General features: G+C 37.5%; 1 protein-coding gene across 4 annotated transcripts in view; it reads right to left on the bottom strand.

The window, feature by feature from the left end:
* Positions 1–340: 340 nt before the first annotated feature.
* Positions 341–27,769, bottom strand: part of LOC127953380 (gastrula zinc finger protein XlCGF57.1-like) — a 76,641-nt gene continuing 49,212 nt past the window's right edge. The window contains exons 1-3 of one of the 4 annotated variants that reach the window (XM_052552610.1): positions 25,091–26,243; positions 6,116–6,920; positions 5,011–6,031 (exon numbers count right to left, since the gene is read on the bottom strand). In XM_052552610.1, coding sequence (XP_052408570.1) covers positions 5,344–6,031; positions 6,116–6,920; positions 25,091–25,250 — 1,653 coding nt within the window. In that variant the 5' untranslated portion in view covers positions 25,251–26,243 and the 3' untranslated portion in view covers positions 5,011–5,343. Of the gene's footprint in view, positions 1,392–5,010; positions 6,032–6,115; positions 6,921–25,090; positions 26,244–27,769 lie in introns of those variants that run through there. The other 3 variants (XM_052552609.1, XM_052552611.1, XR_008153153.1) reach the window with 3 other exon arrangements.

The raw sequence follows: 27,769 nt of genomic DNA, 5'->3' as shown, positions 1-27,769 counted from the left end.
GTTCTGTGCTAGACTGAGACTTGTCACGGCACTTGTATACTGTTGTTGTTCTATTGTTCTCATTTTAAGTCGCTTTGGATAAAAACGTCTGCTAAATGTTTAAATGTAAACATGCCCCAAAATGACTCGCTGTGAACAGAGCGGTTTTTGATAGGGCAACATTTTTTGTTTTAACACTACAATTGAGAAATTTTAACCAAAGTATGTTATAGACTTTTTATTAAGACCCTAAAGATTCACATCAACTTGTGGAAAATGGGCATCCGATAACCCCCTTTACATTTGTCTTAAAGTCATTTACATGCAAAAGATACTTAGCAAGTTCGGTCCAGTTCATCTTTATTCATTTCCCAAAGGCAATTGGTTTGCAGCAATTAAAGCTGCAGTAGGTAACTTTTGTAAAAATATATTTTTTACATATTTGTTAAACCTGTCATCAGATCTTGACAGTAGAATATGAGACAGATAATCTGTGAAAAAAAAAATCAAGCTCCTCTGGCTCCTCCCAGTGGTCCTATTGCCATTTGCAGAAATACATCGCTCCCATTAAGAAACAACCAATCAGAGCTGCGGTCCGTAACTTTGTGTTAAAAATGTAGAAAAATTTATATAATAAGCGAGTACACCATGAATCATTTTCCAAACCATGTTTTTGGCTTGTCCTGAATCACTAGGGTGCACCTATAATAAGTGTTTATATTCAGACTATTTTAGATTGCTTCAGGGGTACCACGGCGGAGTAACCCAGTACCTTTGTGATTCTTCATAGACATAAACAGAGAGAAGTAGTTCCAGCTACGATGTTCTTCCGCAAGACGCAAGCAGTTCTGTTTATTAACCGCTAGAGCGTCAAGTTACCGACTGCAGCTTTAAATATTTAAAATAAACAATAAAAACACTATACATACAAATAAAACAATCCATTTAATTCCTAATAAGATCTTACCTTATATATTAAAACTTCAAAGTTAAGAGGATAAATGAATATGTAACTGATTTGTCTTTCTAATAGGGGTTTTATAACGAATGCCAGAAGGGAGATGATGAAACTAACAATATGCTCTGGGCTTTCCCCAAAACTTGTCTATGATATAGTCATCTGCTTCCTCCCCATTATTTCACTTCCCTGGTTTACAATCCTCTAAAAGACAATTCTTGTTTTTTTCACATTTAGAGAATTTAACCAGCACAACAGAGAAAATATAACAGTAACTCAATATAGGATCAGTAGAACATGCACATCAATGTTTTGTCAATATGTAAGTTTTTTTTTTATGAAATATCCAAAAACCACTAGAATAGTGTTAAATGTTTCTGAGAATTTTTACATCCAGAGAAATAAACAGTTTTAACTAGTTACCCGGACCATGTCTATAGTGTCAACGTGTCACCTACCAATGACATCACAACCAGGGTTCTAAATTAACTTTTTTGATCACCAGCCAATGTGGCTGGTAACTTTCTAAAGTTACCAGCCAATCAATATTTCCACTAGCCATTTTTTTTTTTCGGTAAAAATAACAAATTATGAGTGCCACTAAATGCATTTGATCATTTTATTAACATTGTTGGCATGAAAAACATCAGTTTATAAACCGTACTCACGAATTCATAAACTGTTACCTTGGTTTAACAAATTGTGCCCACCAGGGCCGTGCACAGACCTTTTGAGGGGCATGTGCTGAAACTGAAAAAGGGCACCCCCCCCCCCCCCCCCTTTTTATATCAAGATTATTTAGTAAGCCTGCATAAAAGGAAGAAATGGTCACATCTTCATGACAAATTCAATAACACAAAATAATAGTCTCAAAAGCTTTAGATTTATTCACGATTAATAACAACCATAATAATAATATTAGATAATTAGATAATATAGATAAACAGGGTTTTAAGGGCTTCTTTAAATCTAATACAACAGCAACCTTCGGTGACCCATGTATCTGGCAAAAAATTTATACTGTGGTGGACCAGGGATGTTGGTCTCTTGAAGGTCTCTTATTCACTACACTTTCCCTAAAATAAGCCTGCAATGAAAAAATAAATAAAAATAGTGTGAAAAGTACAGTTGCAGTGAAAAGCATTTCTGAAGGATCACGTGACACTGAAGAGTACTGAACTGGAGTAATGATGCTGAAAATTCAGCTTTGATCACAAAAATAAAATCACATTTTAAAATATATTCAAATAGAAAACAGTTATTTAAAATTGTAAAAATATTACACAATATTACTGATTTTGCTGTATTTTGGATCAAATAAATGAAGCCTTGGAATGAATCATGAATTACATTCTGCATGATAAAATATAAAGATTTCAGTGATCTTATGTAATTTTTTTTTAAGTTACTACTACATTACTGTAGTAAAACCGTGTTTTACAACATTTTATACAGAGAGTATACAGAGAGTATATCATAACATGATTAGCCTAAATGTTAATAAATTAAGTCTATCAGCAATCATGAATCAAAGAAGAAATTTCTTAGAAATATATGTTATCTAGGTGACGAGGATCGCTCGTCGCTTTGTGTAAGTTCCAGTAGGAAACAGCGGGGGGCGCACCTGTTATGATTTCCCGATGGTAAAAACAAATTATGTTGTTGTATTACTTATCAATATATAGTTTTTGACCAGCGAATGTGTGCAAATGTGATTTTTTTTCTGTCCGTCATTAAAACGGCGACGGTGCCTGCCGCTGCCGGCATCACATTACATTTTCATCTAGGTTACAAACTAGTTTTTTTAGGTATATAGACGGAGCGCTCAGTTTTTCCTGTGGTAAAATGCATTTGGCCAAATTAGCATTTTATAAAAGATGAAATGCAACTGTGTGCACAGGCTATTTAAGTGTTGGCTATGACTAGATGGCAAATGCTAGCCCTCTCTCTCAGGCGACGTCCCACATGTCTCAGTCAGTGAGTCAGTCAGACATCAAATAAATAAAATATGAGCCTTTATAGACAGTGTTTAGTAGTACTTATTCAAACAACAAGATATTTATTTACCCTTCGCAAAACTGTTCAGCTCAGCTGTTGTCTACTGTGCGGCTGCTGTGGAACTTCAGTTGATTCGATGAATATAGAGGGGGCGGAGTTATCAGCTTACTGACAGCTTGAGGATCGAATAAGATTTACACAAGCTCGTTTTAAGAACTTTAATTTGGTAAAACAGACAGACAGGCGTAAAGGGTGACCAATAGCATTGATTAAAAAAAAAAAAAAAAAAAAAACACACCAAAAAAAGGGCACTTCGGAGTGTAAGGGCAAAAAGGGCATGTGCTCTGCACAGGTTGAGCCCTACCTGTGCACGTGCCTGGTGCCCACGAATTTCCAATCCGTGCGCTCAGTTTTTGTAAACCGTACCCTCGGTTTTTGAATCCGTACCCACAAATTCATAATCCGTGCGCACACTTTCGCAATACGTTCCCACGGATCTGTAAACCGTACTCACGGATTCATGCAGCAAGCTCCTGTTAACATACAGTTTTATTGACTATTATTATGTGGAATAGGTTTAATAATAATAATAAAGGAATAATCTTATAATAGCAACTGATTATTATTGTACAATAAACCTGGCATTGTGACTAACTCTGGAGTAAATTTTTCCTGTTTTTTCCTGTTCCTGTTGTAAATTGTTTTGGATAAAAGATTCTTATGCATAACCTGTATAATAATATATAATAATGATAAAAATAAAAATAAAGTTATTTTTATCATTTTAATTTGGCTAAATAAATGATTACAAGAAAATAATTCATGAATTGCTTTATTTTTAAATAAACTTTGACAGTTTTGTAAATGCTTGTCTACAATTCTTTCTTAACATGCATGAAGACTTATTTTTCTGATTTTATTATACTAAGCTCCATCCACCCCACCTGCCGGAGTTAGATGCATGTTTCACTGTTAATGTTTTTAATAAATAATGAGGCCGAAAATAACATTGCATTCAGTTAGAGAGAAAAGGAATGAAAACATAACCGGCATATTATTTGTTTTTTATTGCTTTTTACCCTTATTTTCTTTTTAGCGTTTTTTTTTTTTTGGTCATAAAACACAGGCGGCTGTGTCTTATCCTATTGGTGATTAATATAATAATCACTATTAAAATAAACGCTAAAAAGAAGACTATTTGTGAATGCTGATCGTGGACTCATTGGATACTATGAAAAATAATGTTTAATAAACAGAAATGAATCTGCCGGTGGGGGCGGAGCTACAAATCCGTGTCAGTTTACAAATACAAATCCGAGGGAACGGATTGTGAAAGTGTGCGCACGGATTATGAATTTGTGGGTACAGATTTAAAAAACCGAGGGTACGGTTTACAAAATCTGAGCGCACGGATTGGGAATTCGTGGGCACGGTTTGTTAATCCGTGGGTACAATTTGTTAAACCGAGGGAACAGTTTATGAATTTGTGAGTACGGTTTATAAACTGAGGGGACGGATTGCAAAACCGTCGTCACGGATTGATTTTTTTTTCTCCTACAGGTGACGTGCGGGACTCTCCGTAATATCCTCATCCCCGGCCTCGTTCCTCTTTTCGCCCCCAGAAATCTGTCCCAACCACCGCCACATTTAGTTTAATCTTATTTTTTTTTCTTTAATAGCTAACTCCCTCCTCTTTCAGTTTATGCTCCCTGCTCTGTCTCCATTCATTCTTCTTCCTTGTGTTTTCTGATGGACGCTATTCGTTTCCATGTTTTTTCGCGCTGGTTTCACTGCAAACTGCGTGCAGCCAATGAGCATATGAAACGTCATCACGTAGCATTACAGCACAGTGTTCGTGGGAAATGTAGTAAGTGCTGCCAGGGGGATAAATGACCGAGAACAGAGCCTCATGTCATGCATCACCAGCCAAACTGGCTAGTAAGTTTTAATTAACACCCGCCAAAATGAATTTTAACCCGCATTTGGCGGGTTGGCGGGTGTTAATTTAGAACCCTGGTCACAACGCCTTAATTTTTGGTTTTGTTTTGTAGAAAACATATGAACACCAAAGACACTTTAATATGTTGCATGTTTTAATAGACACAGAGTAGCATTATAACAGAACTTTCAAATGTATCTAGTATGATAAAACAGCGCTGCTTTACTCCACATTCGGATGACTGGAAGGAGCTGACGTGGTCGACTGTGACATAATAAAGCTCCGCTTCTTTCGAGCTGTACTTGTATCAAGTTCTTCAGCGGCATCATTTCGCTTCGACAGCTTTCAGCTTCACCCTGCTTCATTCTATTATGTTAATAAATCATTAGCTCATCCATGAACATGATTTCTGCCCGGGTCCCATCAGATTTCATCGGCTGTGAGGATGAAGACGACTATGATTCCACACTCAACAGCCATTCAGAAAAACTGTGCAAGGCTTTAATGAAGAGTTAGTAACCAAGGGAACCTTGCAGTGTCCTTTCTGTGTCAGTCTTTCCAAACTGAGAGCAGCTGACTTTATCACAGTATGAATTAACATGTGCCTCTTAAGACTTGATTTATGTCTGAAAGTATTTCCACACTGAGAGCAGCTGAAAGACTTTATTCCAGCATGAATTAACATGTGATCCTTAAGATTTCTCTTACATGTAAAACTCTTTCCACACTGAGTGCAGGTGAAAGGCTTTTCTAGAGTGTGAGATACCAAATGATAATCAAGTTGTCCTTTCTTTGTAAATCTCATTCCACACTGAGTGCAAGCGAAAGGCTTTATTCCAGCATGAATTAACATGTGCCTCCTAAGGCTTGCTTTATGTCTGTAAGTGTTTCCACACTGAGAGCAGACGAAAGTCTTTTCTAGAGTGTGAGTTATCAAATGATAATCAAGTTGTCCTTTCTTTGTAAAACTCTTTCCACACTGAGTGCAGGTGAAAGGCTTTTCTAGAGTGTGAGTTACCAAATGATAATCAAGTTGTCCTTTCTTTGTAAAACTCTTTCCACACTGAGTGCAGGTGAAAGGCTTTTCTAGAGTGTGAGTTACCAAATGATAATCAAGTTGTCCTTTCTTTGTAAAACTCTTTCCACACTGAGTGCAGGTGAAAGGCTTTTCTAGAGTGTGAGTTACCAAATGATAATCAAGTTGTCCTTTCTTTGTAAAACTCTTTCCACATTGAGTGCAGGTGAAAGGCTTTATTCCAGTATGAATTAATATGTGGTTCTCAAGGCTTGATTTACGTCTGAAAGTGTTTCCACACTGAGAGCAGCTGAAAGGCTTTACTCCAGCATGAATTAACATGTGGTTCTTAAGACTTGCTTTATGTCTGAAAGTGTTTCCACACCGAGTGCAGCTGAAAGGCTTTATTCCAGCATGAATTAACATGTGATCCTTAAGATTTCTCTTACATGTAAAAGTCTTTGCGCACTGAGAGCAGACGAAAGGCTTTTCTAGAGTGTGAGTTACCAAATGATAATCAAGTTGTCCTTTCTTTGTAAAAATCATTCCACACTGAGAGCAGCTGAAAGGCTTTCTTCCAGCATGAATAAACATGTGCCTCCTAAGGCTTGCTTTATGTGTAAAACTCTTTCCACACTGAGAGCAGCTGAAAGGCTTTTCTAGAGTGTGAGTTACCAAATGATAATCAAGTTGTCCTTTCTGTGTAAAACTCTTTCCACACTGAGTGCCGGTGAAAGGCTTTACTCCAGCATGAATTAACATGTGGTTCTTAAGACTTGCTTTATGTCTGAAAGTGTTTCCACACCGAGTGCAGCTGAAAGACTTTATTCCAGCATGAATTAACATGTGATCCTTAAGATTTCTGTTACATGTGAAAGTGTTTCTGCACTGAGAGCAACTAAAAGGCCTTTTGACTTCTGGTTTTTTAATGCTGCAACATTTTTCTCCATTGACATCACAATCTTTCTGATCCTGATATTTCTCCTCCACCTCATTCAAATCTTGTCTTTCTTCTTTCATTTTCATCAGGCCTAAAATAAAAATGAATGAAAATCAATTGGTATGTTTAAAAAGAAATAATATTAAATATCTGTGCATGTGTTTAGATGAAAATTAGGTCAAAACTGTCGCTTTCTGTAATCTATTTAAATAACATATTACATTCATGCCATTAGGAGAAACAATGTTTAGTTTGGTCACACAGACACACACACAAACACACACAAAAACATTGAACCCTTTTGAAATAAATACAATCTGACAGAACTTGAATAATTACACATCAGAAAACACTGATTACAGAACAGACAAAAAGATAAAATAAACAAGTTTACTTCCATGCTGTGAGAATGCTGTCTGGGATATGTAGCATAAAACAAGTCATAAGGCTCAATTTTTCAATAATTTCAATAATCTATGTATGCATAGGAAAATATTTGGCAGTCATACAGGTATTTGGAATGTATCTGTTATCTAAGTGTGCAAAAACAAAAATCTAAATATTGTAAAAATCACCTTTATGGTCCAAATTAAGTTTGTAAGCACTGCATATTACAAATCAATAATTAAGATTTGATTTACGAAATGTACTAAATATCTTCATGGAACACTGATCTTATTTTTGGCATAAAAGAAGTAATGAATAATTGACGATGGGCCATTGAATTGTTAGAAAATAAATGCACACCAGAGGTGGCGAAGTGGTCATAAAGTTAAGTTTCACCATTACACCTCAGGTGTGCATTATTTTCTAACAATTCAATGGCCTATCGTCAATAATTCCACTTACATGGTTGCCACACCTCAAGACATCGATCAGATGAGATATTTCACAGCATTTGTCTTGTTATTGTAATTAATACTCTTGTGAGTAGGACTAGTTTCTAAGACTGGGTACCGAACTTCGATGCCTTTATGGTATCGAACAAAAAACTTCAATACTACGAAAAATAATTTATCTTTCGGTACCCAATTTCAGTTCCAAAAGCCAAGCGGCCATTTTTGTTTTTGCCAAGTGGCTGTATCTGTGTGAGTTGTAGTTGTTTTTTCTCAAAACGTTTCTGTTTTACATTGCCAAAGAGGTGTAAAGTGTGGCTACACTTTAGAAAAGTGGATGCTGAGTCAGCAAAGTGCAACATGTGCGTTAAGAGTATTAGAACCAAAGCCGGCAATACCACCAATTTAATGAAGCATTTGTTTGGATGAGTGTTTTGCCCTCCCTCCCTGTTTAGTTCTAGTCTACTCCATTGCTTATCTTGAAACATGCCCCCTTTTCACGTCGTCTAAAAAACAATGAGAGAGAGACAGATTTATCCAGTACAACGAATTTCTCTAAGCAGCTGGCCACTGTATACGTTCACTTAAAACATAACCGACTGTGTTTAAGAAAATACTTGCAGAGACAATTATTTTGATATAATTGTGTGTGTATGTGTTCATTCAGAAGTTACGATACGTGAAAGATGAATTCATTCTCTGTACGCGCATTGTCTGAAATGCTGCTCGCAGTGCGTGCTTTGAATGAGTGAGCACAAGCTCAGAATGTGCGCAAATTGTTTAAAACGCTTGAATCAGCAATATTAAAAACAAGTGCAAATGATCAGCTACGATCCGTCACTTCAAGCAAGTGAACAACGCAAAGCAAGTTAGGAATTTTACATCACTATTCACGATAGCCCATCGGACTGGAAAACACAATAGCTCCGGAATGTGGGGCTAACGATTTTGCGAACCTTGCACCTCAGATCAATCCAGTTTGTGAAACACTGGTTTCCACACTGGTTTCGTTAAAAAAAAATATATATTATTTTAAAAGATTGACTCAAAAGAATCATTGTTTCACTAATCGGATCATGAACTTGTATTACCAAGCCAAAGATTATCTATTATTGAACATCTCAAATGAATAAAGACTTCAAGTTCATCTGTAAAGCACATAAAGCAAACGTTTGAGTTTATAAACTTCTATTTCATGCATGATTTGTATGGATCTGTTAACTGAATGCAAAGTTAATAATGTTATTCAATGAGTGTGAAGTGTTACCAGAATTTGTTTTAATTAAGGTGAAAAATAAAAGTTTTGTGTTTAATTTGTGTTGATGTTCAAATGGATTTTAAAACATATGGTATCGAAAAAAATATCGTTAGGAATCAGTATCGAAACTGAGGTATCGAAATTGGCACCGGATCGAAAGATTTTGAACAATACCCAGCCCTACTAGTTTCTCCCCGATCACATCCCGGTTCTAATTCCAAAACTTAATTTTAGACCTTGAGCCGTTGATAGCAGACTAATGCATTTAATAACTAAGCTGATAGAAGGGGGGTGGGGGGAGGACTTGAATTACATCTGAGTCTGTCCATCTCTCAAAAGTGTTTCCCTAATGTCTCTAACGTATGGGGCGGCGTTTATAAAATAAAATGTGTAAGAAAAACTGGTCAGATTTGACTACAAAACTAATTTGTGCTAGATCTACTACATATATACAGGGTTTCTGCAGGCTTTAAACAGTCAAATTTAAGACTTTTTAAGACCTTTTTATGACCATTAGCATTTGAATTTATGACCTACACGAATTACGAAAAATAACTTCAGTCATTAAAATTCCTTTCAAAAGTCTTTTTTATTATTGACTTTCATTGAAAGTAACAAGTTTTATTATTTAAAGAGTTATTCTATTATTTCTTAAGATTAAGAAACTGAAGCCATCGCCTTCTTTTTCTTGAGTATCAAGAACACAGAAACACTTAACAATTGTAACATTATAAAGTAACATTGTAAATTAACAATTATTTTATGGCATTACTTTCCAAAATAACAAGTGTTATTTGTGTTTGTCACAGTATTCAACACCCACAGACAGGGCGTATTTAATTTAATTTGTATGTTCGTTGATTTTTATTTATTTTTGCTATTTACACGTTTACGTTTTTTTTTTCAAGTTTGCAGGTGTCAAGGTACAGAAACTACATAATTAAATGTAAAATAGCACAGGATAATCTTCTATGTAAAAATTAACAATCAAACCAAAATGTATTCAGACACATTGAACATTTCTCACATTATTAGTGTTTATTTGCTATTGCTTCTAAAATGGTTATAAAATATGACAAGAATTTCGAGTTAAACTCTGTCAGAACAAATTCGTCTGGATAATGTCATAACTTTGATAGAAATGTACGTAATGGATTACAATTAGGGCCGGGACTTTAACGCGTTAATTGAGATTAATTAATTACACAAAAAATAACGCGTTAACTAAGATTAATTAATTACAGAAAAAAAAATTCCCGTATTTTTAATAACTTAATTTTGCACCGCGGAACGTTTCTCACTGGATGAGTTTCGGCGGGACCGATTATACTGGAGCACCAACTAGCGTTCGCATATCACCGCAGCAGCACATCCAGCCTCAAGTATCACCTCAACGCAAAACATATAGCAGCTAGTGTGGACTTTACATTTTAAGTTGAACTATGTATTGTTTTGGCCAAGGTTGTTGAGAGTTGGACTTAGTATGTTATGGCCTCTGAAGCAACAGAGAGATGTTTTCTAATAGTCAGTGTTTCCAATGTTCTGAATGTAATTGACAGTATTGTGTTTTACTTAAAAAAAAACACTTTCATAGGTTTCAAGACCTATAAGCTTCCTGAATTTCTGAAATGTTCTATTTCTAAATTGTTTCAAAATATGCTATTGCTACACTTCATTGCAAAAATTGCACTGGTCTGCTAGACTTGGTTGAACAAAAATAAACAATATTTTGTTGCTTAAGCTTATGTATTCAGTCATTATTCAATGGTATACTATAAATCCATGTGAAAATAAATTACTTCTCACTGTTCTCAGGTCAAATATTTATATGCGATTAAAATGCGATTCATTTCGATTAATTAATTACAAAGCCTCTAATTAATTAGATTAATTTTTTTAATCGAGTCCCGGCCCTAATTACAATAAACCAAAACTACAGACAACTGTTATTATGACAATATTTAAACAACTATCAATACTTTGTTGACCAATTACCAAGCAATGCTTCATTTTGTTCAGACTGTGGTTTGAAAAGGTTGCATTAGCAATTCAGAAAAAAGCAATGCATGGTGCTTTATAAGGTGCTGAATAATTTTTGTTCCAATTTTTTATATATATATATATATATATATATATATATATATATATATATATATATATATATATATATATATATATATAAAACATTTATATCTATCAATTTCACTAATAGTTCACTGTATGAAGATTCTTTGGGTATAATATGTCACAGTTTGCTTATACTCTCTTACATAAATGTATTAGTGTCCAGTACCTACTAGTAAAATATGTATATCGAAAATTATATCTGGAGTCTGGATAATTATTGGTTTGACTGTGCATAAATTCTTGTTAAAACTACAAAGTAATGCAGTCAAGAGCAGTGAGTGATTTTTCTTTCATTTTCTTGGATTACCATTACAGTAGCTAAATTAGGCACGGTCACTTTAAGAGACGATAAACGCATCTTTTTCCTCAACTGTTTACTATAACTTAAGAAATAACTGACAAATAACTGAAAAAAAGGTGGGTATTTTAACATATTCTGTATGTATTTGTAGGCACAAGAGCAAAAAGCAAATTCGGTGTACAAACGTTTTTAGACGCCTTTCTCTGCGTGAGCCCTGAACACCTGAACACCGTGGTACTAGGGCTGTGCAAACAATCGAATGCGATTTTCATGCACATCTCATCAGTAAAGACACTCCTGTAATTAGAAGTATATCTCCAGCACATATTCAGTTCAGATCATAGTTGCCAGGTTTTCACAACAAATCCTGCCCAGTTGCTTCTCAAAACTAGTCAAAAACTAGTCAAAATCGCGTTTCCAGGTGGTTCCCCGATAAAAAAAAATGCTTTGTGGGGTTAAATTTTAAGTTTTATGGCATGGTTGCCTTGGTAAAATTCGCATTTTAGGTGCTAAATATCACGTTATTGGTATTGTCGCTTCGACCCGCGGACATGAAAAACAACCACATACTTGACAACATTGGTTAGCATTTACTACACAGAGCCGTAATTCACTGACAACCTGCACTAAATTTTAAAATCGATGGTGATTCTTTGTCGATTTTGAAAGCGATTTTGTGTTAATTGTCGGTAGACTACGGCTCTGTGTAGTAACTGCCACTCCACCTGAACCAGTGTTGCCAAGTCTGCGGTTGTTATCCATGTCCGCGGTTCGAAGCAACCCCAATACCAATAACGTGACATTTAGCCCCTAGATTGCGAATTTTCCCAAGACAACCAGGCCTAACAAAAAAAAAAAACTTCTATTTTAACCCCGGGAAGCATTTTTTTTTATCTGGGAACCTCCTGTATCGCGATTAGTTTTGGACTAGTTTTGAGAAGCAACAGGGCAGGATTTGTTGTGAAAACCTGGCAACCCTGATCTTGTGGAAGATTTTTATTAGTAAGATTTTAATCAATCAAGAATAATCAATGTGAATCAAGCCATTTTTGTTGCTAGTTGTTTTTCCATTATAATCCTATAGGTAATGGAGAGAAAGTTGCCTACACCCTGGAATTTACAGAACTGATGAGAAACATATGGCCAGAAACGGCCTTTCGTTATACAAAAACAAGTAGGGGCCCTCCTCCCTAGGGAGGGATCAAAATTGCATGCATAAGGAAAAGTTTGACTATTTGGAAACGCCCTGTATACGGTATATAATGAGATGCAACTTAGCATTTCGACAGAATTTCTTGCAACAAGCTCTCGACTTTGTTTTGCTTAAAATAAAGTCTTTTCTTCTGAGAGAAAAATCCCTGACTGAGTTTGATCCTTGGGAGAACCGGCAAAATACACCACAATCTGAACACACGTGCTGGAGATAATACTTCTAATTAAAGGAGCGTCTTTACTGATGAGATGTGCATGAAAATCGCATTCGATTTTTTGAACAGCCCTACGTAGGAACTGAATTGGGCTCTTTCACATCCTTTTGTTTGTTCAAAACTGCGATTTGTAGCCTATTTGTTCGTTCATGTGCAGGAGGGACTGTCCGTGATACGCCGCTCTCTCTCTCTCTCTCTGCACCGAACACAGCGCCCGAGTAACCAGCTACTCAGTTCAGCTTTTCCGCTCAGTTCAGCTTGTCGCATCTTGTGTTTGGATGCTTGATAGCGAATGTTAGCGACGGCTTGAGACAGCTACTAAATGCACCATCTCCGAGCCATAGATCGTTAAAGGTACATTTTCCCATTGTGATAGACAGGATGATTTCAATTAAGCGAAGCAGTGACTCAGTATGATACAGAATGTTTGGAATTCACACGGGTTTCTGTGAAAGTCCTGGCAAATCTGTATGCTCAAGTCTGTATGCTGCCGCATGCACCTTGTAGTTCTGGAATGCTGTGATACCAGTGTGATACCACCCAGATTCCTCATACAGAACTACAACAGGCGAAACAAATGAATGCCGTTGCGAGCACATTTTGATGGAAGAACAAATTAATGGACTAGCATATCAATTTAAGACGTGGCTAAATGTTTTTTATGACCTTGTATGGAAAATCCGGACGTTTTTATGACTTTTTATGGCCTTAAATTCTATATGTGTGTGTGTGTGTGTGTGTGTGTGTATGTATATATATATATATATATATATATATATATATATATATATATATATATATATATATATATATATACACACACACACACACACACTGACCTAAAGGTTTATTAGGAACACCATACTAGTACTGTGTTTGACCCCCTTCAGAACTGCCTTAATTCTACGTGGCATTGATTCAACAAGGTGCTGAAAGCATTCTTTAGAAATATTGTCCCATATTGATAGGATAGCATCTTGCAGTTGATGGAGATTTGTGGGATGCACATCCAGGGCACAAAGCTCCCATTCTACCACATCCCAAAGGTGCTATATTGGCTTGAGATCTGGTGACTGTGGGGACTATTTTACTACAGTGAACTCATGTAGGGATGCACCGAAATGAAAATTCTTGGCCGAAACCGAAAACCGAAAAAGAGAAAACCAAGGCCGAAAACCGAAACCGAAACACCGAAATAAATTATGCCAATTATTAGTACCATTGCATTTATTGCTATGACAGTGTACTAACTTTACTAAAATTAAGATATTGCAATTGCATAAATTAATATTAAAGTTTCAAAGATAATTACAATTACATAACTTATAAAAAAACAAACAAACATAAAAATACATAATTACAAATGATGTAAATATTTATTAAACACATTGCAACAATGCACAGTATAAAATAAAATTCAAACTAAAAATTTATCCCACTCATGTGTATATTTAATAATAATGTACAGGCCTACTGGCCTGCAGAAAGGTTTTAAAATGAACAGTTCTCTCATAAAAACAAAGTGCATTTGAAATTTTTCTATGTAGGACTAGAAAGTGGCATTACTTCTCCAGTTGGCAAGACTCTTATCACTTCTGGGGATGGGGAGTTCAGACAGATAACCATCTAGCTGTTGAGCAGTTGAGCTTGTCATCTGCCTGACATTTGAGAAATATTTGAGAGAGTGTATTTAAATAGGGCCAGGGCATAAATAAACATTTTTAGCAAATTAAAGCAGAAATCTAGCAGAAAATCTAGCATATGGCTACAATCTGATATTATGTATGTATATATGTTTGTGTGTGTGTATAAGAACAAAATAGCCAACGTATTATTATTATTTGAGGCACTTTCTTGCAGAATTCCACTGAACATATCAGACAACGATGGTGCATGCCCCTCATCTGGTGCAGAGACCAGTCTTTTTTTCTGCGCTCTGATCTGTCTCCTATGCAGGTGCACGTGCACGTCGCGGTTTCTGTTTGCGTCATCACAACATTTCGGCCGTGTTGTTTCGGTGATAAAAGTCTATCGGCCGAAAACCGAAAAGGCCATTTTCGGCCAAAAATTTTCGGTGGCCGAAATTTCGGTGCATCCCTAAACTCATGGTCATGTTCAAGAAACCAATTTGAAATTATTCGAGCTTTGTGACATGGTGCATTATCCTGCTGGAAGTAGCCATCAGAGGATGGGTACATGGTGGTCATAAAGTGATGGACACGGTCAGAAACAATGCTCAGGTAGGCTGTAGCATTTAAACGATGCCCAACTGGCACTAAGGGGCCTAAAGTGTGGCAAGAAAATTTCCCCCACACCATTACACCACCACCAGCAGCCTGCACAGTGGTAACAAGGCATGATGGATCCATGTTTTCATTCTGTTTACGCCAAATTCTGACTCTACCATCTGAATGTCTCAACAGAAATCGAGACCAGACCAGGCAACATTTTTCCAGTCTTCAACGGTCCAATTTTGGTGAGCTTGTGCAAATTGTAGCCTCTTTTTCCTATTTGTAGTGGAGACCCCATTGGGTTAAAGAGTCAGATAAGCAATCGAAGGGTTGTGAATTCGAGTCTCGGGCCGTCAGGAATTTTAGGTGGGGGCAGTGCATGTACAGTTCTCTCTCCACCCTCAATACCATGACTTAGGTACCCTTGAGCAAGGCACTGAACCCCCAACTGCTCCCCGGGCGCCACAGCATAAATGGCTGCCCACTGCTCTGGGTCTGTGTTCACAGTGTGTGTGTGTGTTCACTGCTCTGTGTGTGTGCACTTTGGATGGGTTAAATGCAGAGCACAAATTCTGAGTATGGGTCACCATACTTGGCTGAATGTCACGTCACTTTTTTTTTTTCCTTCTTTTTTTCCACTTTTTATATGGCGTCAATTGCTTGATTTTTTACCCGAAAAAAAAAAAAAACTCACCATTATTAAATACAGATATTTTATTAACATAACGAATAAAAATACCACCATGGATAGGCTGAAAAAAACAGAAAATCGGCAAACTGTGGAACCAAACAAATAGCCATAGAACGTTTATTGCCCTGCCAATATTAGAACATTTTTACCAATGATACGGTTTGTACTTCAGGGTCACACACACGCGCATCTCGTCAGTAAAGGGGCTCCTAGTATATATCCAACCCGTGCATTTAAGATCAGGATTGTCCGGTTTTCAAAACAAAACCTGCTCAATTGCTTTTCAAAACTAGCATAATCGCGTTTTGTTCCTGGCGATAAATACACTTTTTTTTGCCAGGTTTGCTTTGGTAAAATTTGAATTTTAAGCCGTGTTTCCATCGCAGGAACTTCACCCAGGAACTAGGGACTTTGGCCTGGTGCTCTGTGTGTTTCCACCGCAGGAACCAGGAACTAAATAAAGTTCTGGGTAAAAAAATTCCCCTCAGAAAGTCCCTGCTGGCGAGGTAGTACTTTTTCAAAGTTCCGGAACTTTCGGGGGCGGGACTTTGGGCACCAAACATCCTGATTGGTTGAGTTCAGCAGCATTGTGATTTCAACCACCATTTATTCAGATCAATTTAAAATTATTACTGTTATTGTGTCATGAAATGTAATTTTTTAAGTATTACAGATGAGAATGTAGTGAAACTCAAATCTGTGGTTTATTTATAAAGACAGCGCCTATTAAAAAAAAGCGTTTCCGAGGAGAACAAAAAAAATGAGGTACTGTTATACTGTTTTACTTGCATCCACCGCTAGGTATCAATGCAACCTACAAATGAGGAGGGCTTAATTTGCACCGGAACAAGCTGGATCCGGATCTGGCACCTCCAAAATCCGATCCGGCAACTCATTTTGGCGGATCCCCCCTCCTCCAGGGGCGGCGTTTCCGTATGGCAGACAGAGAATAGCCAGATATGTGCCGTGAAAAATGATCCAAAATTCTTATCTCTTTTATAATTAGTTATTATTACTTTAAAATCAAAGGGTTTTAGAAATATTTAACCAATGATAAGTATTTAAAGGAGCTTGTAAAACATTACACCATTGGATCCTCAAGCTCTGAGCAAAACCTCGTCAGTTCACGCGCCTTCACTCAGATCGACGTGCGCGTAGCCTGGAGAAGACAGATCTCAAGAAAACAATAAATAAAAACAATAAGCAGAGTGATTATTATTAATCGCCTATGCAATTTTTTTGTTTTTGTTGACATTTCTAATCGTAAACACAGCCATGTTGAAGCCTGCAGTAAATGTTTTGCATTATGGCAATCCACTCTGCTTATTGTTTTTCGAAAATGTTGCACTCCTGTTTGTCATTGTACACATAACTTCACGCCAATAAATCATCAGAAATATTGGTCTATACATTTATCTATATTTGGTGTTATTTGCTGTATAAAACTTTAGACATGCAAAATTGATTTTACAATTGATTCAATGAACACTTGTCCCTCAAATCAAACAGGATTTTTTTTTCACAAAAGTGACAACCCAAGAAAGCAAAGTAAACGGTCTCTCATTTGTAGGTTGCATTGATACGTAGCGGTGGATGCAAGTAAAACAGTACCTAATTTTTTTTCTTCTCACCTGAAATTCATGCAATAAACATTTTTCTGACAAAGATTTAAATTTGTTTGTGGTATATATAGCCTGCATCAAAATGAGGTTTGCAATTATGTGCCTGAAGGTGTGGGTTGAAGACCCAGTCAGTGACGTCACGATATGCTAATTTGATAATATGCTAATTTAAAATGATATGCATATCACAATCACAAAAAATTACTTTTTTTTTTTTTTACATTGAAACTTGAAAAAAAAAAGACTGACCTACCGACCCTTTAAAAAAAAAAAAAAAGAAACGTACTGCAACATATTTTTAAAGATGGCCTAATCTAACAGCAATGTTAAATGTTTGGCATAGTCTTTTTTGAGAGGGGAAGAGCACTAACAGCATTTTTTTTTTTTAAATGGCACAAATAGTACCTGGCATTAATAATTAAGACATATTCTATTCATCAATAATTGTTTTATTATTATTAAAAAATATATATAAAAATTAAAGCTGCAAGCAGCGATGAACGGGCCCTCGCAACCGGGCTCACCGGCAGCGAGTGGCTTTAGTTAATAGGTGAACGGTGAGAAATATGCATTTAAACTCATAAATATAAGTAGAATATATCAATGTTTATTCCATATATGTGCCAATCTTCCTGTTGCCAGCAGGTGGCGCTATCATTATAGTGGAATATTGGCCTTCAGATGTGTTCAGGGCAGGACTTTTGTCGAACATGTGAGGTTTGGGGAGGATTGGACATTCTATTCCTGAGTTACAACAACATCCTATTTCATGGCGAAACATCAAAATTTGTCAGGCCGCCATGGACACGCCCTTTAACGAAACCTCAAGATCTCCGCAATTTAACATCGCAAAAGGCTTTAGATTACACTGACCAAGTTTGGTGTTGATCTGAATAAATCTCTAGGAGGAGTTCGTTAAAGTCCAACCCCTGAAAATGGCCAAAACAACACTAATTTTGCAGAGAAAATTCTAAATAACTGACTTCCTGTTGGGATTCGGATTTCGTACCAAGAGACTTTTTCGTAGATATTGGTGTGTTACATGTGTGTACCGATTTTTGTACATGTACGTGAAACATAGCTCGAGGCGCACTCCGTTTAAAGTGTATGCACTCCGTTGAAAGTGTATAGGTGGCGCTATCAAGCCAATTTGCCACACTTGATGGAATATTGGCCTTCAGATCTGTTTAGGCCAGGACACTTATCACACAAGTGAAGTTTGGGCAAAATCTGACATTTTATGCCTGAGTTATAACATCTTTCATTCCCATGGCGAGACATCGAACTTCATCACGGCGCCATGGACACACCTTTTAACAAAAACTCAAGATCTTCACAACTAAACATCACACAGGTCTTTAGATTAGACTGACCACAAAAAAGACATTGATGTCATAAAATTTCTAGGAGTAGTTTGTCGCAGTGTAAAATATGTAACTTCCTGTTGCCAATAGGTGGCGCTATGACTATAAGTGAATATTGGCATGTAGATCTGTTCAGGTCAAGAGTCTTATCCAACATGTGAAGTTTGGGGCAGATTGGACATTGTATGTCTGAGTTACAGCAACTTCCTTTTTCATGGCGAAACATTGAAATTTGTCAGGCCGCCATGGACCCGCCCTTTAACGAAACCTCAAGTCCTTCACAATTTATTATCGCAAAGGGCTTTAGATTACACTGACCAAGTTTGGTGTTGATCTGAATAAATCTCTAGGAGTTCGTTAAAGTACAACCCCTGAAAATGGCAAAAACAACACCAATTTTGAAGGGAAAATTCAAAATAACCGACTTCCTGTTGGGATCCGGATTTTGTTCCAAGAGACTTTTTTGTAGGTATTGGAGTGTTACATGTGTGTACCAATTTTTTTACATGTACGTGAAACATAGCTCGAGGCGCACTCCGTTGAAAGTGTATAGGTGGCGCTATAGAGCAATACTGCCACACCCGGTGGAATATTGGCCTGCAGATCTGTTCAGGCCAGGACTCTTATCACACATGTGAAGTTTGGGGAAGATCGGACATTTTATGCCTGAGTTATAACATCTTTTATTCCCATGGCGAGACATCGAACTTCGTTGCGGCGCCATGAACAAGCCTTTTAACGAAAACTCAAGATCTTCACAACTGAACATCGCACAGGCCTTTAGATTAGACTGACCACAAAAAAAGACATTGATGTCATAAAATTTCTAGGAGTAGTTCGTCGCAGCATAAAATATGTCACTTCCTGTTGCCAATAGGTGACGCTATGACTATAACTGAATATGGGCATGTCAATCTGTTCAGCTTCGGAGTCTCATCAAACATGTGAAGTTTGGGGCAGATTGGTCATTGTATGTCTGAGTTATAGCAACTTCATTTTTCGTGGCGAATCATCGAAATTCACCAGGCCGCCACGGACACGTAGGGGTGTGACGGTTAGTATATAACCGTGAGACCGGCGGTTATAGTTGAACACCGTCATTAGAACTCTATAACCGCCAAAACCGTGTCATTAAAATATTTTTTACAAACATTTTTTATCAAAAATGATTTTCATTTTTTTAGATAGGATCATAAGATTCGCAATATATCGGGAGACATGGTTTTTACCACTTAATGAAGTTTTGTAAATCAGACATGATATTTACCACTTCATTAAATGTTTCTTTGTAGAAAACCTTTCTTAAAAACGGATTTTGTTTTGTAAAAATTTTATCTTAATTTTAATAAATGTTTCATAAACCAATTGCATGTATTTTAATAAATAAGAAGCAAATACAGCAGACAATGATAACCGTGACATGGAAGCACCAGCGCGCCGCGTTCACTTGCACTGCACTGTGAACTAGAGCGCATCTCATCGTAAATGAAACTCAGCGCAGGCCTATGCCTCATACATTAGCATTAAATATCTTTGCTGCATCCTTTCTAGAACAGACAATGGCTTTTTTTGCGGCTCGCATCAGCAAAGCACTGCATCGTCCATAGACCGCAAACCAATCAGCGGATGGCGGGCGGGTGCGGCTTTGAAATTTGCTCAAAAAACGTTGGTGCGGATGATGAGTTTTGTGATGTGGTTGCGGATGAAATAATACCCCATCTGCGTATCTCTATCGATAACAACATTTAACAATACACAAATATTAATTCAATTTTTTTAATTTAGGCGATTAATTTCCCATAGTGACATAGGACTGAGGTGCCGGATCCAATAAAAAATGTTCCGGATCCAACGTCGGAGGTGTTCTGGTTCAAATTAAAACTTAATGAAGAAAGGTAAAGGTAATCTCGTTGCGAAAAAAAATGTTACATCGCCTATATGGGCACATTTCGGGTTTAAACCAGATGGCAACGGAAAACCAGAAAATCTTGATGAGCCTGTGTGCAGAATATGTGGAAAAACGGTATTTGTTACAAATGCCAACACCACTAATCTCCGTAACCATTTGAAGATTAACCACCCTGCGGCCTATGCGGCCCTTGGATTAAGCACTGCTTCTGCTGCCGCTCAACCAATCCACATCTGGCCAGAGGCAGTTGAATATGGCCGAGGCATTTTCCAAGGCGACGAAATATAAAAAAGACAGCGACAAATGGAGAGTACTAACAGATAGTGTGACTCGATATTTGGTAGTAGGAATGGTACCCTTCCGGACGGTGGAAAAAACGTTCATTTAAAGAAATGTTGAATACTTTCGACAAACAGTACGAGTTGCCTGGGAGAAAGTACTTCTCACAAACAGCTGTTCCGGCCTTGTATAGTAAGGTAAAGGATGACGTGCAAAGAGAACTCCAGGAAATCAGTAATTTTGCACTGACAACAGATATGTGGTCAAGCGTGAATATGACCCCATATATGATCCTGACCGTTCACTACATAGCAAAAGACTGGTCACTGAAATCCAAGTGTTTGGAAACAAGCTACACGCCTGAAAGCCACACAGCGGAACACTTGTCCGAATGCCTGCAGTTAGGATTGCACGACTGGGGTCTGGATGAAAAGAAGCTGTCATGTATCACTACCGATAATGGAGCGAACATTGTTGCTGCAGTAAGGCAATTAGGATGGCCGTGGCTAAATTGTTTTGGACATAACTTGCATCTGGCTGTTACCAACGGTGTAAACAGTGAAGCTGCCCGAACCGGCCGAGCTATAGGTCTATGTCGGTCCCTAGTGAGCGTTTTTTCTCAGAGCTGGAAGAAAAAGAAAGAGCTGATAAAGGCACAAACAGAACTTCAACTCCCACAGCACAGCCTTATTCTGGTAAGAATTGTTTTAGCCAATAGTTAACTCTATATTATACTGTTCTATTAATATGCATGCTAAATAAACAGTAATTTTAAGCAATGCTGATATGGGTCTTGCAGATAAGGTTATAATACTAATATAGAGTAGTCTTACTCATTAGATTTTCATTATTATATTCTATTAGTTTTTGCCAGAATTGGTTTTAGATTATTTTTTCATCTGCATATAAATCATAAAGGCAGCAATATGCTATAGCATGGTACTCGTTTTATTTTTTTCTATTACTGTACGTCCTCTTCCAATAATCATATATTTTATTATTTCACAGGATTGTCCGACACGGTGGGGAACAAAACAGAAAATGATAGAGAGAATTTTGGAACAAGAGCAAGCGATCGCACGTGTCCTGGTCTCAGATAGAAAGCACCAGCATCTGATTCTTAAATGGCAAGATAAAGAAGTTTTAACATCGCTTCAAGAATCTCTAAAACCTGTGGCTGACTTCACCGACATTCTCTCTGGGGAACGTTATGTAACAGTTTCTTCAGTAAAGCCTGTCCTGCAACTGTTGACATGCGATCTTTTAAAACCAAACCCCAATGAAACGGATCTGACACAAAATATTAAACGCAAAATGTCCAGCGTACTGGAGGACAAATACAGTGCCCCAGCCACTCAGGAGCTTTTGGCAAAGTCATCTTTCCTTGACCCACGATACAGAGGCAATGGGGGGGATGGATTGGAGGAGACAAAAGATGCACTCCGGGGGGGAACTGTATCAGCTGACGAGGGAAACGGAGGCGGAGTTAGTGGTGCTTCGGAGGCTGCTGCTGCTGGAGATGATTCGGGAGAGGTCTGTGCACCACCCCCTCCCAAGAAGAGAAATCTTGGAGATCTCCTTAATAAACGGAGGTCTGAACTCTCTGCCCCTTTATCGATCGGAGCGCGCGCTGACACGGAGTTAACCCGCTATCTCCAAGAACAACAAATTGATTCTACGGCAGATCCACTAGCATGGTGGCGAGACAATGAAACGCGCTATCCGCTCTTAGCAAAATTGGCATGTAAATACATGTGTATTTGTGCTACAAGCACCGCATCAGAGCGAGTTTTTAGCACTGCGGGGAACATAGCTACCCCTGTCAGATCGTCACTCAAACCGAGTAAAGTGAACATGTTGGTGTTCCTGTCACGGAACTTGGAAGTTGAAAAAGATTAGGAAATTAAAATGTCATTGCACTTTTTTTTTGTTTCCTTTATTTAGTTTAATTAAGGTATTATTAAAACAGTCGTTGTTCGACTTTTTTTCTTTGATAAAGGTATGTAGATTTTATCATTTGTAATTTAGGCCTAGCCTACTCATTCATTTTTATGCTCTTATAGAATTTAAGTAGCCTACTTTTTTAAAAGGTTTTGTTTACTGTGTGTGATTTATTTAAAACAAAGCACGGGCATTGCAAATGTTTTTTTTTTTTTTTACGGATTTGTTCACTGTGTGTGATTCATTTAACGGAAAGCACATTCACTGCTGTTAATTTTAAATAAACGTAAAGCAAGTAGCTAATCAGTGTCTGCTCATTTATTCAAACTAATATCCCCCCCCCCGACGGTTATGTTATGAACCGTCACATTTGACTCACGTCATAACCGTCATCACCAAATCTGAAACCGGCACACCCCTACGGACACGCCCTTCAACGAAAACTCAAGATCTTAGCAATTTAACATCGCAAAGGCCTTTAGATTAGGCATACCAAATTTGGTGTTGATTTGAAGAACTCTCTAGGAGGAGTTCGTTAAAATACAACACATGGAAATGACCAAAATTACACAAAATATGCTCATAATATTAAAATAACCGACTTCCTGTTGGGTTTAGAATTTCGCTCCAAGAGTCTTTTTTGTAGGTATTGGGTGTGTTACATATGTGTGCCAATTTTTGTGCATATACGTGAAACATAGCTGGAAAGCTGTTGATTTCCTTGGTATAGGTGGCGCTGTCGAGCCATTTTGCCACACCCTCTTCTGAATCCTATATCAGACGAAAATTTTCACCAGGTTTGACGCGTGTGCAAAGTTTCATGACTTTTTGAGCATGTTAAAGCCCTCAAAAATGTGATTCATTCGGGAGAAGAAGAAGAAGAAGAATAAACAAAGCAGATACAAGAGGGTCCTCGCACCTCGGGCCCTAAAAATAATAAGATGGAATAAGGGACATAATATTTCTGATGATTTATTGGCGCGAGGTTATGTGCACAATGACAAACATACAAGCCTGTCTAAATGATGAGGGAAAAAACACCAGTGTGGAGGGATGTGTTGATGTGAGTGAGTGCAGGTACAACTGCAGGAGAAATGGCTTGAAGGAGATGAGATGGAATAGGATCAAGCGGGCAAGTTGTAGGGTGATTAGAAAGGATGAGTTTTGATACTTCTGCCTCAGAGATCGAAGAGAAGGATGTAAATGAGTGTAAGGTTGCTGGTGATATGAGTTGGACTGATTGTGGTGTGGAAAGTTGTGCACTAATGTGTTTAATTTCATTAATGAAAAACGTTGCAAAGTCGTCAGCTATTAGAGATGAAGCAGGAGGAGGAGGAGGAGGACAAAGAAGTGAGGAAAATGTTTTAAAAAGCATGCGAGAGTTAGACGAATTGTTAATTTTGTTATGGTAGTATGTCATTTTAGCAGTGGAGACATTAGCAGAGAAGGAAGATAGGAGTGACTGATACATATTAAGGTCCGTAGTATTTTTGGATTTCAAATGAGATCCTTAAAAATTAGGCATTCAAATTAAGAAAAAGCAAATAGTATACACACAAAAATTAAGTACAATTTAGATATACATGTTGTTTTCACTGTATCACAGATAATTATTTTGATTAAACACAAAAAAAATATTTAGTATTAATATTTTTAATTAAATTGAATAATAACATTAAAATAATTAATATGACTTCAGGTATGAATAATAGACATAGACATTTAAGATGAATTACAAAATTCTGCTTTATTGCCAACAAGTCACATTAGCAATGAACATTCACTATTCTCTAAATATTATACTATCCAAGAAAATTGGCCCATTATTGTTTAACATTTACATTATTAACATGTTGTGATAACTATATGTCCCTAACAGGGTGGAACATTTTCAATCTACCCATAATTATTATTTTTGAGTCCCTGAGCTTGACCAATATGCATTCCTAATAGTTAAACATGTTACTATTTTGTTAGAATGCAAAAAAAAAAAAATTATATATATATATATACTTAAAATACTAGCGTAAAATCTAGTTCAGTCTCACATTCTCCGAGTTCAACAGTTTTATGATTCCAAAAAGCAAAAATAAAGTTTAATTAAAATGATAATTAATTTTTAATATCCTCTGTGTCAGTTCGCTCACATTTCCATAAGAATTTCTAAACAATGATTTAGGCTAAGACATTTTAAAGATAGTTAAGGTCTTTTTATTAAATAAAGGAACTTTAGATGTACCACAAATATTCATTAAAGATCAGAATAAACATCTACCTCCTTGTTCCTCGTGTTTTATTCTCCAGGTTTCTGGTTCCTCGTGTTTTATCCTCCAGGTTTCTGGTTCCTCGTGTTTTATCCTCCAGGTTTCTGGTTCACTCGTGTTCTCTTCTCTCTCTTCTTTAACGAACATCATTTTCACAGCAGCAGATCTCATTTCAGATGATACTCCTCCAGATATTGCTTGCTTCAAAACTTAGACACGACTTTTGAGGACAAGAATATTACAGGTATTAAACAAGTATCACAACAAAACAACAGAGAACGGGGTAAAATAAATCTTCTTCTTCTGAGGTTTAAAGGTGTTTGGCGAATAACTGAATGTGTCTTAGCGCCACCTGCTGGACTGGAGTGATAGGCGGCAAGAGGAGGGTAATAAAACGTGACAATTTGTTTTCCTTTGAGAGAAAAAAAAAGTAATTTTGCACAAATAAATGATAAATAAATTACAGACTTGCGTGTTATTTGATCTACACCAGCAGCCTTCGTGAATGATGATTGGTAGAGAAAAATGAGGGAAGTCAATTTTTTCAGTGAAAGTCAGTTGGTTAATGGCCATTCCAACGAATATTTACAATTTGCTTCCAAGATTAAGTTATTTGTTTTTAATCTCTCTCTCTTTTTTTCTTTTTTTTTTAAAGGGCACTTATTAAGTAAAAAAAAATGTTTTAGCTGGAGTTTGGACATAAATGTGTGTGTGTGAACTGTGTGTGTGAACACAACCACCATACATTGATAAAAATCCACCTACTCCTCCCACACCCAATATTTTATCATCTATAAACAGGGGTGTAGGAGCCATGTAATGGGAAAATCATGTGACCTAATGTTTATGGGAGTGTCATTCATTAAGTGGGGTTAAAAACACCTGTGGGGTGTGTGCGGGAGGAAGGGAAGAATGGGGGTGAGTGCTGGAGCACATATTTTGTTGTTTGTACAGGCTTGTACGGTCCTGTACAAATAAAATAACATGTAAGCTTTTAAGGAAACGCGTCACGAAAGTTATTCCTCCACTCAGCTCCTTAGCGGTCTTTGGATTGTTCTTTATGCTCCGCTACAAGGGGGGCACATAATTTTTTCAGCCTGAAAAAAGTGTGTGTGTAGTTTAATTTGTAGAAGACCAACATCCCAGTGAGTCCCGACACACACACATACTCACACAGTCTGGTTACCTAAATTAATAAAACTTTATTTTTTAAAGAAATAAATCACAAAATATTTCTAACATGTTTTAATTTTGCTGTTTTTTATAATTGTATTACTTAAATAAGGATAAAGAATGGCATTGGTATTATTTTTAGTGATAAAGTGTGGGGTTTTTTTATTAGCATATTTTTGTGTTTTGCTTTGGTACCGAAATTGGTACCGAGAACCGTGGATTTTCACTGGTATTGGTACCGAATACTGAAATTTTGGTACCGTGACAAAACGAGTTGCACCTCTCTGGTTGTAGTGTCCTCAGTGCAGTGTTAAACAGGATGGCCTTGTAAGACACACAGGATTCAAAACACATTTGATATATTTTTTAAATATCTGATAAACTTTTGAATGTTTGCAGTTTTTCTTACTAGTCAGATGGTTCATAGTGCCTGGAGAAGTTCTTCAACAAGATGTCCACTCCAACTCTGCTTTGATGATATAGGTGAAATATATTGTGAAAAAAGCATTTTTAGTTATTTAATAATGTTTCTCAGATCACCTGTGTTTCCCATATCTGTATCAGCAGGTCCCATTAGAGGACTTTTTTCTGACACTACTAAAGCCACAATAAATTTTTTTATCAATATTTATCTACTCTACAATGAAAGCAGCGTATAATCAGGAATCATAGAGATGAATTTACTACCTTTTTTACCACCTCCACAATATTTTTTACTACCAACACGACATCAAGCAGCAGCCCTTTCCAACAGAACAACAGGAGACCAGGGTGGGTCAGGGCATTCAAGGATCCCAGACAGTGCAGAACGGGCAGGATTCCAGGGTGGAGCAGAAAACCACCATATCCGTATGGTCAAGACAGAGGCCCACCCGGGAGGCGCAAGGACCGCCACATCCGTGTGGTCGAGACCGAAGTCCCCCAGGCTGGAGCAGAAGACCACCACGTCTGTGTGGTCGAGACCGAAGCCCCCCAGGGTGGAGCAGAAAGCCACCATATCCGTGTGGTCGAGACAGAGGCCCACCCGGGAAGGCGCAGAGGACCACCACATTGGGATTGAATTGACGGGAGAGCAAATCTGGTTGGGCAAGTCTGAAACAGAGAACATGAACAAGTTAATGGTAACCTCCGTGGCCACGACAGGATCAGTCGAGCGCTCAGAGAGTTTGGCTGAGACGTGACGAGGCTCTGGACATTCTGCAGAGGCGAGGAGAGACTCCGGTAGTTCAGCAGTGACATGGGGAGGCTTTGGGGAGAGATTTGAAAATCCACTCCTGTGTCACCATCACCCTCTACTTCACACACACACACACCTGCAACAGCAGCCACGAGTCGCATTGGAGTGACGTCAACTCCCCCTTGGACTGATTGGCTCAGCGCAGCTGTCAATCTAGAACTTGCGGGCCAATGGTGACGCTGAAGCCTACCCTGATTTACATGAAACTCAAATTGCAACTTTTAAAACATGCAAGCGCAGAACGTGGAAACAAGAGCAAAGGGGAAAAAACCACAAGCTC

This window comes from Carassius gibelio, chromosome B3 (assembly GCF_023724105.1).
Source record: "Carassius gibelio isolate Cgi1373 ecotype wild population from Czech Republic chromosome B3, carGib1.2-hapl.c, whole genome shotgun sequence".
Lineage (NCBI taxonomy): Eukaryota > Metazoa > Chordata > Actinopteri > Cypriniformes > Cyprinidae > Carassius > Carassius gibelio.
This window is presented reverse-complemented; position numbering and strand designations above follow the sequence as displayed.